This window comes from Cyprinus carpio, chromosome B18 (genome assembly GCF_018340385.1).
Source record: "Cyprinus carpio isolate SPL01 chromosome B18, ASM1834038v1, whole genome shotgun sequence".
NCBI classification, from domain to species: domain Eukaryota; kingdom Metazoa; phylum Chordata; class Actinopteri; order Cypriniformes; family Cyprinidae; genus Cyprinus; species Cyprinus carpio.
Window position 1 is genome coordinate 8,010,538 of NC_056614.1, and position 17,280 is coordinate 8,027,817.

Sequence of the window (17,280 nt, forward strand, 5' to 3'; positions counted from 1 at the left end):
TTATCCTTTACAAAGATGGCAAGCTTTTTGAAGGATAAATGTCATCATTTCTTCCTACACTTGAAAGTGTTTTTGTGTAGAGTGTGTTACCTGTATAGGATGTTTCTAGGTACAAGTCCGTGAGAGGCACTGAGCCACGCGCTGAGCTGCGAGAAAAACACGTAGGAACGCAGAGCCAAAAGCAAGGTTTTCTCCTCAACAAATCGTTCTCCACTCCTGCAACAAACACAAACTTTGTTACAATTCCCTAGACCTGTTGGAAAGAATGTGTATTGGAAGTACTGTAAAGAGCAAGTCTTACTGTCTGGGCACTGGCTGTAAAGTCCATCTCTCTAGTAAGAGGGCATCTTGCTTTATTGCTGGATCATTTAGGTCTGTGCAGTCTGTGGTCGGACCATCATCGCTATAGCAACAGTCAGGAAGCAGCATCACCTCAATCATGATGGGGATGTGATTGCGCCATAGTAGCATGACCTCTGACCTTGTTCTTCTTGCCTGACGACACTGCATTGGGGAAAACGTTTTGTTGTTACTACATAACACTGTCTGACCTGTAACTGGTTTTGACAGAGTACTAGTGACTTTAAGATGCAAAATAACAAACATTATGCACAACAAACTGTGAGTCATTAACCTAAAGGTGAAGCGTACAGTTTCTCTCTTGAGCAAACATTCTGACTGTTTCCAAACAGGTTTCCAAATAGAAATCCCTTTCTGTCCTCATTAATAAAGAACAGCGAGTTGAAAAGATAATGTTTTCCTATACACAGCTGTAGATGACAACATAAGGATGTAATTTACTGCTTGTTAACATCAGATTTTACTCTTACAAATTGTGAAATGCAACTACATGCCCCTCCTTGGGGTAATAAAAAAAGGTGTAACCCACCTGTGGTATTTTGTCGCTGCATTCATGTTTGGTAAGGACAGGCATAGCAGACTGGGCAGGTGGGCAGTGAACACCCTCTGTCCGCCCCTTTACGGAACATTCCGGAGTCCGTCCTTCTGTGATCAGGAGTGTCAGGAACACCAGGAACTCCTCAGCATCATACTCAAAGAACTCCTCTGCTGCCTAAAAAGACAGAGGTGAGACATTGATTGAGTTAGTGACTGAGTTTTCAGACAGCCAAAACCTGGTTATTTTAGGCAATTTAGAAAACCTGGGCTGAACATGTCCCCGGGTTGTGGAACGTCCGGTCACCTTAGTGCATAGATTCTAAATGCTATTGATCAGCCTCAAAGCTAATGAACATGGCCTAGAAACCCACAAAACTTCAATTTTGATTTCATGTGGTTTACTACCAATGGTTACTGAAACATTAGAAGAATATTTAACTTCTGTTTCAATACATCCGGAAATGCATAGCCAGTTTCACAGTTCCAGAGAAGATAACACTGTTTATGCATAGCAAACAATCTTTGCTCTCTTTACCAGCTGTGAAACTGGGCTAAGCAAACACGCATTCACCAGCGTATTTTCCAGCACCTAAACATACCTGATCAACAGCTTAATAAGAAACCAGCTGTCTGGATTTACATGGAATGTAGAAATGCGTGTTAAATGTGACACACCAGATTCTGAGTCAGAAATTCCAAAACACAGCTGGATTTGACACCAACAACCTGTTTGAATACCAACACTATTGTGTATAAGTGTGAAAAACAAAGCTGACAATTCAAAGTAGGACTCGTAATAGCTAAAGCATTTGCTGTCATAATCATCCCAATTTAAACTTGAGGTGCAGGTGAGTCCACATAATTTGATATTACACATACGGAGCAGTTCACAGCATTAGTTGTGTTGGTAATTATTCCATGTTTGCTGAGAACGAGACAGAACTGAGATTCATGAGAGCAGGTTTACCCACAGCTTTGAGCTGCAAACAAAAGCGCCTACATGGCAGTTGAGGTCCGTTACAGTCGGCCAATGGGCCTATTGTTCTCATAGCGTCAGACTCCCAGGACAACAGGGCCAACAGAGAGTATCCCATCCCTGACTGCACAGCCTTCTCTCTCCCTCTCTCTATTAATCATCTAAAGGTGTGTGTTTTTAATCACATAATATCACAGCATTCCAGACAAAAAGTGTGTTTTGCCAAGGAAAAGTGATTAAAATTTGTGTGTGTGTGAGTGTGTGTGTGTGTGTGAGTGTGAGAGAGAGAGAGAGAGAGAGAGAGAGAGAGAGAGAAGAGTGTTAAATATTAGTAATTTAAATACTAAAAAAGTTTCTGAAATTAATTAATTAATTTAAAAAACATTGGTTGTTATGCCACATATGAATATAATTCTCAGATTAGCAGTTGAAATCCAGTTGTTAAATATCATTCACATGATGGGGTGTTAAATGTTCTGATCCAGACTTTTATTTTTTTTTTCTTTTAAATGTGGGTGTGAAGGGGCAGAGAATGATAGAATGATCCCACTCAATATATCTCTGCAAACAGAAAGAGTCTATTGATGCTCTTAGTTTTTGGTAGCGCTGTGTCAAAACAATACTGATGCATTCAAGTCTATTTTAGGAATCTTTTCGTTACTCCAATCTGTCAGTGGATTGGAAACCACATTTCACAGCAGGGCTCTTATGGTGTCTGGCTGAGCATGCATGAATGAACCTTTTTTCCAGTTCCATACTGGTGATACTTTTAGCCAGAACATGTCAGCTGGTGTTCACAAAGTGAATACACACACTGTGGTTTCTTTGTGGCAAAAAATAATACTATGCAAACCAATTACGATCCAGAAAAACCAACGGGTGGAGACACAGAATAGCTGTTGGACTATTAGACCAGGAAAACAACAACATACTGAGAAGAACTGCTCTATGACCCACTTTTGTGGAACTAATATACTCTCTTTCCTACTTTCACAAACAGAAAAATGAACATTTTCTTCAATATATAGGCATTTACTGGCATTCGTTCATGAAATTAAAAGCACAGTTTAACAAAAGCAACAGGAAAAGCCCATATAGGACTTTTGCTAAAGGTACTTAAATAGGGAGTTGTTAGACTGAGATAAAGTCTTCTAAAGACACGTCAGAATTATTTTATTATGAGATGAGTGCATGAACACCACTAAAATGTCATATTCATTTCTTTGACCCCAAATTCCAAATTAGAGGCATGTCAGTTCATGAATACTGGTATTTTATTCAGTAAATGACAATAAAAGTAGTTGTTGTCAGAGACACTGGACAGTTGTGGACAGTGCTAAAATCTTAGTAGGAACTTCTCTTTTCCAGCTATTAAAATTCAACTCACCTTTGAAATACTACATTAAATGTGTATTAAACAAAAAACAAACAAAACAAGGTTCTAAGATGTAGAGCTCTAGCAAGGGAAGGGACATTATGTTTGCCTTCATTAAGCACCCTTATGACATCATCCTCGTTTTGGTTGTCCACATTTCCAGCACAAACACAGCTCTTGAGTCAATAGGAGGGGCCAGAAAACTTCTACCCAATCAGCACTTTCCAAGCTCCTGCCAATCACGAAAGCAGCACAGAAGGCGGAGACTTTTTCACCACATGCAGTGCTAGCGTCACCCCCAGCGAACAGCTGATAGTTAATCTCGCGTGACTTTGTGAAACAAAGAACCAGATCTCTGCTGAGACTGTGCTGGCAATACCATGACAGCGGATAATGATGTTTGTTCCTGTTTATTCCTGCCATGTTTACATATAAACTCGTCAGCATTACATAAACGCAATCTTATAAGAGCCTGAAGAACCTCAAGTCTTTTTAGGTTGTGTAGTGGGAGGAGTATTTTACAGGCCTGTTTTTTTTTCTGCACTGGCTGGCTGTTGCAGAATGCATTTCCATATGCGTGTGTGTACACACATTCTTACGGGGAACTCCTCCCACGTGCTAAATGCATGAGGAGAAACCACAGACAACAGAGAGAGAAAGAAGGGGGTTGAAACTGCCAGCTGAACAGGAGGAGTGAAAAAGGGGAGAGAAAGACAGAGCCAGAGTATTTCCCTCATGTAGGTTAAAGGTAAAGTTTCAGCAGGGGAGGAAAGACAGAACACTGGGTTCAGACAGGGAGGAGGAGCAAACGAGAGGGAGAAAAATACAACACAAAGGAAGAATAATTTACCCATAGATTTCTTTTTTTTGTTATGAACTGCCTGAACTTATTCTCTCATGCAATAAAAAAAGTCTAAAATCAGTCAGATTAATGAGACTGGAAAACAAACAAACAACAACAAAAAAATGAAAAATAAAAATAAGAGAAAATAAAACATAAAGAGCAATCTGGTTTTCCGTGATATGAGATGAAAGGAGCAAACCGACACAACTACAAACTGCACACCACTAATAAGTGAGCACAGAACACAGTACCGCTGATAGATTCAGCTCTTCATATCTTACAGAAACACCAGTCTTGACCCACATTTACGGCAAACTCTTCCCGCTCTCTGCATAATCAGACGGCATTGTGGGTGCTTGCCTGGTTTCTCCTGCTGTAGATTAACCCGGCACTGCAGGAGAGAGTTAAGCTGTACATTTATATAACCAGCGGCAGCAGAGGAGAAAAAAAAAAAGATTTCTGGGAATTTTCTGCTGTACTGAAATTTCTCTTAACGGCAGCTGGCTTCAGAGTGATCGGTGTTCTGTAATTATGAGGACGATTTCATGTCCCATCACCCCTCACTGCAATCCTGATGACTGACGAGAGAGCAAGAGGGAGAAAGAAAGAGACTGTAATGAGATTACAATAAAGTTCTATCTTTCTGTCATAAAGAAATGATTAGCTAACATGTGTAATGTGTCCATTACAGGTGACTAAAATCTTTTCCTTCTACTTTTAGGTTGTATTTGCTATATACAATCTAATAAGAAGAAAACAGCAGGGAGTGGACCTTTTTTGTGTAAGTAACCTCCACAATGCTAGGGTGTTGCTATGTGGTTGCTAGAGTGTACTGAGGGGATACAAGTCAAAAGATCCCACCACCTGTGATTCTATTGTATTCTTGCTAATTAAGACTTGGGTCTCTCTTCACCTTTAGCTGTTTAGTATGGAAGCTTGTTTCTACCATGGAATAAATAAGTAGAATAATAAAAGGTATTAACGACTTTTAAGCTCACAATTCTGACGTATAAACTTAAGATATAAACTTGAATTAAACTGAATTAATTTAATCAAAAGTAAAAAATGCCAGGTTTGTACAATTGTCATGATATCATTATTTTATGAAGTAAATATAGTTTTCGTTCATCTTAATCTGGCTTTTTTTTTGTAATAATTTCTTAGAAAAAAAATAGCACTGAAAATATGAATGTATTAAAAATGTATATTATATATACACAATACCAGCACCTGTTCTAAATGGGGGTGCTGGCTTTGAGTTGTGAATGTTACAGTACATCTACATAATGCATCAAATTTGTCAAAGGAGCACGAAGAATCCTGTTTGCCTGATCTGAGAATATCACACGGTTAGGGGGAAATCATTTCTTCTAAACAATGCTGATTTTGTCAGTCACAGTTTTGATGAAAGATTTGATTGTGAAGACTTGTACCTTAACAAGTATGTATGCAAAAGAGGTTTTATCAGACCACATGCAGTGCTGGTGCAATAGCAGATTACAGATGACTCCAGCATTGTAAATCTGCTTACAGCCTGCACCAGAGAGATCAGTTTAAACACTACAGTTCTAGGCCAACACGTTTTTCTGCATGAGGCTGTATGCACTGATAAGGCTCTGTGGTCAAAGGTGAAGAGCTGAGAATAACTTTATATAAAAACTGACCTTCCACTGCACAAGACCAGCATTGGAGATACACATGGAATACAATCAGGTGATGTATCGGATCTTTATGATATAAAAATAATAATAATAACGTTAGTTGTCAATGCAAAATTAACCAATGATAGAATTACAATTGTTGTAAAGTGCTTTTATTTATCCATTCAATTCTTGGTTTCCTAAAGACTCTGCCAGAAATGCACTGCTCATATTACAGTTTTTTATGGCTTTGAAATAAGTCTCTAATGCTCACCAAGGCTGCAATTACAGTATAATGTTTTGTTTTTTAATATATTTAAAAAAAAATTAATTTATTCCTGTGATGGCAAAGCTGAATTTTCTCAGTCTTCAGTGTCACATGATCCTTCAGAAGTCATTCTAATATTCTGATTTGATGCTTAAGAAACATTATGTTGAAAATAGGTTTTCACATATTTCCTCTCATCTAACACCATCATGCTATTGAGACGGATATAAAAAACAAAAACCATGTGACTCAAACTAGGATCCACACAGTCAACGAACATGTCCCAGTGACCTAAAAACACCACTCACGTCGCCTAACTAATATAATTGCACCATTTATTGGTTTTATCCAGTGCTGCCTGCGGCTAATCTCATATCTCTCAGCTTTGAGAGATTTTGCTTTGATGCTATAGCACTCATAAACACACAACAGAAGAACAAGTACATCACACATTGTCTGCTGCCACAGACAGATTCAAAGGCAGCAGGTCATGATGCTTACTGCAGGTCTCTGTGACATCCACAGCCAAGGCCTTTCGTAACACAAGTAGGGCATTCTAAATTGGGGTGACTTATCACTCATCAAAGGGCTGTCCCATGGACACAGGGATCATGACCTTTGCTGTGTCCTGTGTTGGAGGACAGTGTGTCACAAGTAAAATGCTTATTTAATTAAATAAATAAAAAATTAATGCATTTAACTAAAATTTTACTGGGATACACTACAGGTCAAAAGTTTGGAATAATTTTTTTCTTATGTTTTTGAAAAAAGTGCTCCACCAAGGCTGCATTTATTTGATAAAAAAATACAATAAAAACTGTATTGTTGTGAAATATTATTACAATTGTAAATGACTATTTTCTATTGTAATATATTTTAAAATGTAATCTACTCCTGTGATGCAAAGCTGAATTTTCAGTAGCCATCACTCCAGTCTTCAGTGTCACATGATCCTTCAGCAATCATGCTGATTTAGTTCTTAATAAACATTTTTATTATTATCAAATAAAACACTGATAATATATTTTCAACATTGATAACAATATGAAGGATTATTATTAACTGAGCACCAAATCAGAGAGAAGACTCAACTAAAGACTGCTGAAAATTCAATTTTGCCATTACAAGAATAAATTAAATTTTTTTTTAAATATGTTAAAATTTAAAGCAGTTATTTTAATATTTCACAATAGTAAATTTTCTTAATCAAAAGAATGCAGCCTTGTTGAGCAAAAGAGACTTCTTTCAAAAATCGTATTCCTAATTTTAACTGGTAGTGTATATGAAGTTATAATGTAACATTCCACAATACTGGTCCTGTCTAACATTTGATATATACACATTTAAATATGCATAAATGCATAGAGACGCACAAATAAAAACAAAAACACACATGCACCCAAACATTGCCACATAAACACACAGAGAGGTGAGAGATCTGGTGTTGGCTGGGATTTTGGGGGGTTAAGAGTCTAAATTTGTCTTGTCAGGACACATTGGTGGGGGTGAAGAGGAGCTCACTGCCTGATTTGGTAACACACATCATCACACACTCTAAAACCTACAGCTCTATATGAAGAGTCAAGAGTCAAACAACTACACACACACGGAGGAGGGCTGAAATGGATCTCAGGGTAGGTAGAGAAGGTACTGTGCTTTTCTTTGGACAGGCAGTACCTTTAAAACAACATGAAATAGAATTTGCAATCTATTTTGCTTCCATAAAGTGATGTAAATGCCTCATTTACATTCTGGACATTTAGGCCCATTCGACTGGGAATTCTAAAGCTTTGGTCTAGAACACAGCATCACATCAAAACTGTGAGAGTTGAGCATGCCATCTTCATTCTCTGAGGGATGTTGTCCTTAAAAAGCAGAACAGACCCGTCATAGAGATTTGTCTTTCTTAATGTCTCAGTGATGCAAGTGACTTTAGTCAATACTGCATCTGTTGGCCAGGACAGAAGAACAGAGAAGAATCCATCATGTAGAGGGGGAAAAGGCAGGGAGGGGACAGAATAAGAGGATGATGTCAGTTTAGTGTGAGTGGAGAACAGATGAGGAGTACTGCAGTGTGTGTCACCCATGGGAGACGTTAAAGGAGGCTGGCACTAATCTGACTGGCACAAAGTGGCATTGCTTTAGACTTCACTGACCTTTAGACATAAAATAACATTTTAAATGAAGTAATTTGTCTGAAGTCTATTGTTAATAAATGCTCTAAATGGGCGGCAGGGGCCTTTTAAGAGTCTGGATGCCAGGGTCTGAAGGGCAATCAGGTTACACAAAAATCATTTCTCAAAAACCCACAGCTATGATGAAACACTATGGCTGCAAGTTTCAGCCTTATATAGCCATTTTACTGTTATAGTGAACAAAGATGATATCAGATGGTGATATCACATATAAAATGATATTAAATAATTATACATATTGATCTGGAATTTACATTGTTGGTACTGAATTGTCCATAGAAAGATTGTACAAAAGCATACAAATGTGTGAAATGTCCAAAAAAAAAAAAAAAAAAAAAAACACATGGTAGCATCATAGTACATTTTGGCTGATCCAGTAGGCAAATGACCAGACAGAAATGGAAAGAGAAAAAAAAAAGAAGACGGGAGACAGACAGGTCAGCTTCACTTGCTGATCTAAATGCATCCCCATAATTACCTCCTATAACAGGCCATGAATAGAAGCCGACCACACCATGATGTACTTCACAGCAGTCTGAGAGACAGAGCAGCTTTTTTTTTTTTAATAAACCCTAGTGAGCTGCCTTGCTGCCTACACACACAGCTACCTTCAGAGGCAGAATAAACCTCATACATGACTGATATGTAATGCTCTACATGGGCTGCAACTCTATGTCACACAAATAGCACACCTCACTTGAAGCACACTGAAAATGATTCCAAAAAGTGTATCATGCAGTTGCTAAAGCTAACAGCATGATACACTTACCTAAAAAATACAATTCTGTCATCATTCTCTCACCCCTTACCACCATTTTCTTCTGTAGAAAACACAAAAGAAGTTATTTCGAAGCATATTGGTAACCAAACTGTTTTGGTGGCCTTTATGGACAAAAACGCTCGAGACATTTCTCAAAATATCTTAAATGTTAAGATAATTTGAATAAAACAGTCATACAGTTCTGAAACAACATGAGTGTGAATAAATGATAACCAAAATAAAAAATTTTAACTATCCCTTTAATATTTGTGTGCTCAGCCCTTATGAAAATTAACCATGGTTTTATTGTAGTAAAAGTGTAGTAACCATGGCTTTTTGGCGTATTGATTACCATTTGTATAACCACAATTTTACTACAAATGCCATGGTTAAACTATGGTTAGTGTAGCAAAACCATGGTTTAACTATGTTTTTTTTGTTTGTTTAATTTATAGCAAAAGCATTGTTAATTTTTGTAAGAGAGTGTTTTTAAGAGAATCATGCTGTTAGCTTAGCAACATGCTAACATAAAACTTCAATAGAAGTTTAATCCATTTAAGTTAAACAACACATCTTTACTTAGATTGAACTATTTGTCTATCCACCATTTTGGATGCATTTGCACTCTTGCATTACGGGACTGCTGCTTTAGACAATAGGTATCTTAGAAGCTAAAATAAATATGCTCTATGAATTATCCTAAATAGGCAGTTCAATAGGTATTGGGACAGAGCTAGTGTGTGTGTAGCATGGACGTCAGTGTGTTGTAATTGTCAGGGCAGTTTTTCCCATGGGCTGCCATGGCGTCTTTGTTCACTGTTGTACGTACAAAGAGACTTTATCCATTCAGCCTTCTGCACTCTCTCCACGCCTGCTTTTCACCAATTCACCCTGTACGGCAAATCCTACACAAATATCAGAAGCCTGATGACTATTTACTTGGCCTTATTTCTCATGGGAGGTGAAATGTTGTCTTTACTTCTGTTTTCGTCTGTTGAACACTTGCAGTCTGCCACAAAGTTCCTGCCTTGTCCCACTTTTTTTTTAGTTGAGAAATCTGCAGTTAAGTCGTGTTTTTCCAGCAAACAGTAAAAATGCCCTCAACACATGCATAAGGAACCTCTACCCTTCAGATTTACCTCACCAAACTTTCCTCTCAGAGTTCAGTGAGGGCAGACTCCAAACTCACATAGCAACAAGCCTTGTGCTGTGATTGGACAGTGGCTTCCTGCCAAGCCGTGAATACAGTTTCCTGTCTGTGGGCCAGAGAGTTTCTGTGTGTAAGAAAGCAAACACACACTCTGTTTTGAGAAGATGCAGAGGCTTTGTGTAGACGATTGCAACCCAGCGGTTTCTCAATGTATACTTTGAGCACATGTGTTAAACTTTTGGGTGTGGGCTAGAGAGAACCAGAAAAACAAAAAACAAAAGAAGCTCCATAAACTCATACAAACACATCAAAACACGACTGCAAACACACTAAGATTTATTGTGTACTTAAAGTGAGCTGAAAACTATTTGTTCTCTATCATAGCTATTTAACTTGAGCTTTTAATCATGCTTGCAAACAGTCGTCAGGGACATTGCGTAAAGGGTTCTTAGGACCGCACAATTTCATTTACATAATTGAACAATTTTGTGGATCAGAGAAAAGCCAGTACACAAAGAACCCAAAGACTTCCAATTAGGATGTGATACAAAGGAAATCTTAAGAATATAACAGGCATTTACACAAAATGCCAATTGTGTTATCATTCACTCACCCTCGGGCTATTCTATACATACCCATATGATTTTTGATCTTTCTTCTTTGGAACACAAAAGGAGGTGTTTAACAAAATGTTTAAGCTGCTCTGAAAATAATTCCTTTTGAAAAAATTTTAACTCAGTAAATTTCAAAAGTAATTACAAACACATGGCAAGTAAAACATTGAATTAAACATGAAAAAGATTAGTCTAGGAAGAATAGTATTTTCTTGTAAAACACTTCAATGAAAAAAAAATGACAAAAAGGACAAAAAAATAAAAAATAATAATAATACACCAGAAAAGTTGTTCCCTGACAGTAAATGGCATAAAGCAGTGTAAACATCACTCAAACAAACCATTTCCTTCTGTGTTCCGCGGAAGAAAAAGTTTCATGCCATGAAGGTAAACAAGTGATGATCATTTTTTGGGTGAACTATTCTTTTAAGGGGTAGAAAAATGTAAGCACATGTAATGGCCTTTTGCCAGGGCTATAACGGTCTCCACAAAGGCAGGAATCTGAAAAACAATCCTCGACCACAACATGTGATGTGTAGCGCATGTAAAACACCATCTGACTACATTTTAACTCTATTATATATTACACTGCTTTTATCTGTTTTCAGACATTAACCTTGAGTCAGTGAGGCCAGCTGTGGTGTTCAAAGACGCTTTTGTGAGAACTTGTTCATTCATTCAGAGTTTGAGTGGATGCGTGACCCTGCCATGTGAAAAAGAACACAGGATAGAGCAAAAACGTGAGGTGAGAAAGAGCCACTGGAGACAAGCGTCGCAGTCTGAGGGCTTGTGTGAGATACCACAATGAATCACATCTTTCATGTGCTGGGTATGTAACAGGATCAATCAACAACACACTTACTGGCAACAGCAAAACCCAGACAAAAGAAAACACACAAAAGCTGTGGGTATGAGGCAAAGAGTGCCTGGGGAGAATGACACAGACATCATTGTGTGACTGATAAATGCAAGGGGAGTGATGAAACTGTTGAATTCAGTTGAGTCGTTGAAGTCGTTGGGCTTGAGTAACCTAAATCCAAAAAAAGACACTGAAATGCTGAAAGTTTCCACACAAAATTTAAGTGGTAGCCTGTGACAGCCAGGATGAAACTAAGCAGTTGCTAAGGTGCTCTAGGTGGTTGCTAGGTGGCTGCGTATGTCAAAAGAAAAAAAAAAAAAACTCTAAATCACATTCTGCTCCCTAAATATGGTTTGGATGTCGACTTCATAGTTAGAAGGATAGCTCACCAAAAATGAAAATTCTGTCACCATTTAGTCACCCTCATGTAATTCTAAAACAAATTACTTTCATTCATATTCAAAATGCAAATGAAGATATTTTTAATGAAACCTCAGAGATTTCTGTCTCTTCATTGAGCATCCATTAACCCAACATTCATAAAACATTGTAAAAGCAATCTGTATGAATGTAATAATTAATCTAAATAGTAATCTAAAGTTAAATCCAAGTATTCTTAAGAGAAATGATCACTTCATATGATGAAATGACAGGTTTAAGTTTACATATAGTATAAACATTAAAGGGGTCATATGACGTTGCTAAAAAGAACATTATTTTTTGTATTTGGTGTAATGCAATGTGTTTATGTGGTTTAAGGGTTAAAAGACACATTATTTTCAACATACTGTATATTATTGTTGCTCCTCTATGTCCTGCCTTTCTGAAACGCGTCGATTTTTACAAACTCAAATTTTTACAGACTCATCGGTCTGAAAAGCAAGGTGTGCTCTGGTTGGCCAGTTATCCAGTGCATTGTGATTGGCCGAATACCTCAAGCGTGTGATGGAAATGTTACGCCCCTTACCACATTGTGATGCTGTGTCCCGGCACGACAAGACAAAAACAATAAAACCCTTTACAAAAAAGGCATTTGTTGTATCCAGTGGGGACATAATTACGGATTGTAATGACTTATACTGTCTTTTTACGCATTGCCTATCATGCCACGTAAACATAAAACCATTTGTCTGCATTTGCGTTGCACACACACAAATATTTGGTTTGAACTGTTCTGGAACAGTGTTGTAAATACAACTTAACCACTGATTTCTAGTTGTGTCCTCTTTTGGAAGGCCAAACAAAGTAGTTTTGCTTTCACAATGAAACACACAGCATCTCCTCGACGTGGCGGTGACGGCAGCAACAATACTACAGCGAGAATCAAAGTTACTCCTTTCTTTGCGTGAACATTTGGGTGGTGTTATGCAAATCTTCCCACACTGTGACATAGACATGTGGGGGCGTGTTTAAACAAGGAATATCTAGGAATATTTAGGAATATCTCTTTGGGTTTGAGACTTTAGTCTTTGCAACTATCTATGCATGAACAGCTTGTAACACTCCAAAGAGAAAGGAAAACTTGAAATCGCATCATATAACCCCTTTAAGCACATCAGATATGGTAAACTTTGTATGCTTACAATGTGTGCATATACAAACCTCATCAGTTCCCGTGTCAAGCAAGCACATTTGAGCTTCCAATTACAATATTTTATGTGGTTTATATGTGTGTTGATTAATGTTTGAATAAAAGCCTAAATTAAATTTGTTCATCATATAAACCAATTATGTATTTTCATAAGACTTGGATTTAACTGCTTGACTCATATGGATTACTTTTACAATGTCTTTATAAACTTTTTGAAATTTGACAGAGGATTTAATTGACCCTTCACTGGGAGTTTGATGATTGACAGGTGATCTGACCAATCATAACACAGAATCGGCCATTATGTCTGAAACCAGACAGGAAAGTAAATTAACAGCGGACTCAAACTTGAAATGCTTTATATACCTTCTGATGTTCACTCATGTTTATTTTCTGCTATAACTAGTAAATAGGAAGAGATGATTGGTTCACATGCCGCTTGAACTGAGGCGCTAGCTACAGCGATCCATCACAACACATTAAAGAGCCACAAAATGGTATTTATTGTTTAAATTTCTCAAAGGGGTCATCGGATGTCCATTTTCCATAAGTTGATGTGATTGTTTAGGGTCTTAATGAAAAGTTGGTACCATAGTTTGGTTAAAATTTCTCAATGTCAAAAACAGCTCTTTTCAGAGCAAGCCGTTTTGTAGCATTTTCCTTTAAATGTTAATGAGCTCTGCAGACTCCACCCCTCTCTTCCGAGCAGCTCTCAAAAAGACTGTTTACTTTGATGTGTGGTGTGACAGTGCCATGGCTTGTCAGACGTTGCAACATTAACTATTTACTATCACTATTACTTTGCCCACCCTAGGAATCCTATGAAACCTCTTCAGAGGGCTTGGAGCAGCACCAGTGTGAGAAAATCTGAACTGTACAGCAGGGTCCCACACGTGAAACCCTGGAGTTTTGCAGGTCAAACATGCCCCAAATCAGTATGAGCTCAAAAAAACACACCAAATTCTTGAACTTAACCCTTATACAGCCTGCAGGACCCATCAGCTTACACAGAGCTTTACAGCAGATCACACACACACCTGTCCTCAGACCCTCTAAAATCTGCCCTTAAATCAACTTTAATAGGAAATCAAAACAAATAATGATCAGTTTCGAAACTTGGTCAAAACTGGACTTTAAAAGGTCTTGGCTTTAAAGTCAACATGAAATGGCATTTGACCTATTTTACTTAGGTAACGTGATAGTAACAGGATATTCAAATGCAAAAAAGTGCAGGGTGGGGGGTTGTTTTATCCACAGGGAACTGACTGGATCATGGAAAGTTTCTATTTTTAAGAAAGCTTTTTGTTAAAGCATCTCAAAACATCCCAATGGCGGTGATCTTTTAAAATCAAGTGTTATTAGCTATTATATCATTAATTAACATTAACTGCTATTAAATTAATGTATAAACTATTTGGCTATTAGGTAACATTAACCAATAGCTCACTTGGTCTGGGTGTTTTAGAAGCGGAGAAATTTGTTAAACAATTATATTCTTGTTATATTCTTTTGAAATGCATAAATGAATCATTCACAATAACAGGAACATGTTTCAAGAAAGTAAACGTTCAATTCTGATTTCATGTTGACTTAAAAAGCTGAGTAGTAAAGGACTTCGGGTTAACTAAACCTGTGCATCAAATAATTAATAACAACCTATCAAATATTAAAGCCACGAAGTGCTGGGTCAGACATCTAATATGTGCCAAAAACAGAAACTACAATCAAAACTATTGGCTAAAACATGTCCACATTTATGCTTTGTGTTGAAACATCTACTTGGCACACTTAAAGTGACCCATTGTCACAAGGGAGCGTGTATATTTTCCAGAGCACTTGATCAGCTGATTGGAGTGAGTTTGTGTGTCACTGAGTATTTGAGAAGCGGACAAACCAGGCCACCAGTGCAACTGACCCTTGTCGTCAATAGCAACAGAGGAAATGTGAACACTGTGACTGTGAACAGAGCCGTGCAGATCTGCTTTTACAGTGTTTTGCAGCACTGACTATCAGAGGATGATAATTTGTTGGTAATTTAAAAAGGGGGGACAGATATACCCTCAGGTCCACAGTATGGGAGAAAAACAGCCAAGACGGTGAACCACCTGTGTGACGGATACTGAGGGATCACAATCTGTGTTCAGTGACAGGACAGGTTTAGAGGTCTATATTTACCACAAAAACCTCATCATAAGCCTCCACTGAATCTCAGGACAGAAAAATACAAAGACTGGTCAATCTCTGCTCTTGTGGCTTGTGTGGACAAAGTATAAGGAGAGTAAGCGAGATATTTAGCTTGAGTCTGACATATGTACTTAAAGGGGTCTCATTTAAAAAAAAAACACACGGTGCATTTATTTAAATGAAACAATTTCACACATTAAAAAAAATAAATTAAGTAGAATTACTCCGATAATATTTATTTACAACTTTTTTTACAAATAGATATATATTTTTAAGGTTCATCATAATATTAACACATACTGTAACTTTAACACCTCAAAACACCTATTTATATAAGACGCAGGTTACTGCTGACTATAAACAGACATTAGATAAAAACCATGCTAATATCATGATACTATGTCCATGGTAATTCTTCATTCTTTTTTGAAGAGAATTAATATTTCTGCTGGAATTCAGATTTCGACTGAAATGGTCAGCCACACCATTTTTCCTAGATTCAAGTCTTTATCTCAGATAAAAGCTTATTGATTGATTAAATCATATATTAATGTTACCACAACGAAAACTAATGCTGCTGTAGAGTGAGAGCAAATTAATTCTAACAGCACTTATGTAATGTATTCCAATATGGGTCACCAATCATCAGAGAAATCGAGTGTGAAAAAACAACATGTTAAAGGCTGTTACACAACTTGCCTTTGTATGAGTTTGTCCTTGCCGATAATTCCGCCTTAGCATGCATCCCAGCCCATGAGAAAAAACCAACTGTCCCATCTAGTTGTCCAGAGTGGCTTTACGCTTAGAGACATAATAAAGTATGAGCCTGTTATGATCTAATCCAGCGGCTCTAAGGCAATGTTTTGAACTCACAAGAGCTCATCACAGATGAATTTCAGGATGCCTCAAGACAACCTCACACTTTCTCTTAATATGCTCCCCCCGTCTGCTTCACACCAGCTTATTTCAAATGAGAGCAACAGAGGTGCAGCAGAGGGTGGACAATCTCATTATAAACCAAAGATGTTTACCAAAAAGCGCTCACTGAGCTGAAAAATGAACATTAAACTGAGTCTCTGCTTTTCAAAATACTGCTTTATTTAAATGCAGATGACATGTTCATACCATAACGAAGGGTTTGCCAAGTTTTTCAGGTTAAAAAAAGGTTGAGAGCTTTTAAGGACCCTTGAAAACCAATTTGAAAAGCATTTTGTGGCGTTTAATCCATGTCTGTTAGATTTAATATCATCTATATGCTTATGCAGTCCTAAAAGTTAACAAACAGACCTTTAGTAAATATATGCATGCCAAAAGAGTAGTCTTTTTCCAAAATGGACCACAAATATTGATCATCTTGTTTGGTTGTATAGAACTTTTTTGACCAACCAAATCCTATCTAGAACGACAATGTCCCTCCCACAAATACATCTTCCCCTTAAATAGGAAGAGAAAATAACAAATGATAGTTCAGACTGTGATATAAGGTTTAAAAAAGCCAATTTCAGTTTTATTTGGAAATACATAACCAAAAGAAGGAACATTTAACTCATAAAAACATTTCTTGAGGTTTTTTAAAGGCATTAATGTATTGTGTTGTAGTTATCGTAATCCCCATCAATTTTTTTTTTTTTTTTTATGATATTAAACTTCTGGCCAATACTAATAAGTTAAATCCTCATTTAAAATTTACACCAATAAATTAAAAGCTACATGTGTATTTCAGCATCACAACATTATAATCTCCAGTAAGAAAACGTATACATTATGAGCTTTGCTAAGACTACATTTAACACAGTGTCATTAAATTATTAGTGCTTTTAAAGATTAACTTTAAGTGAGCATTTGATGAAGGCAAATGTCAATTAAAAGTAAAAATAAAATGAATTAGCATGTGCAATTATATATACATGACTGGCTGATGACCAAT

General features: G+C 37.2%; 1 protein-coding gene across 1 annotated transcript in view; it reads right to left on the bottom strand.

Annotated features, from left to right (window-relative positions):
- LOC109076526 (protein FAM214A) overlaps positions 1-17,280 on the bottom strand; it is a 28,342-nt gene that overhangs the window by 6,087 nt on the left and 4,975 nt on the right. Inside the window, exons 2-5 of the mRNA XM_042743718.1 lie at positions 17,001-17,002; positions 890-1,072; positions 302-504; positions 91-216 (exon numbers count right to left, since the gene is read on the bottom strand). Of these exons, the coding sequence (XP_042599652.1) occupies positions 91-216; positions 302-504; positions 890-1,072; positions 17,001-17,002 (514 nt within the window). The remainder of the gene's footprint in view (positions 1-90; positions 217-301; positions 505-889; positions 1,073-17,000; positions 17,003-17,280) is intronic.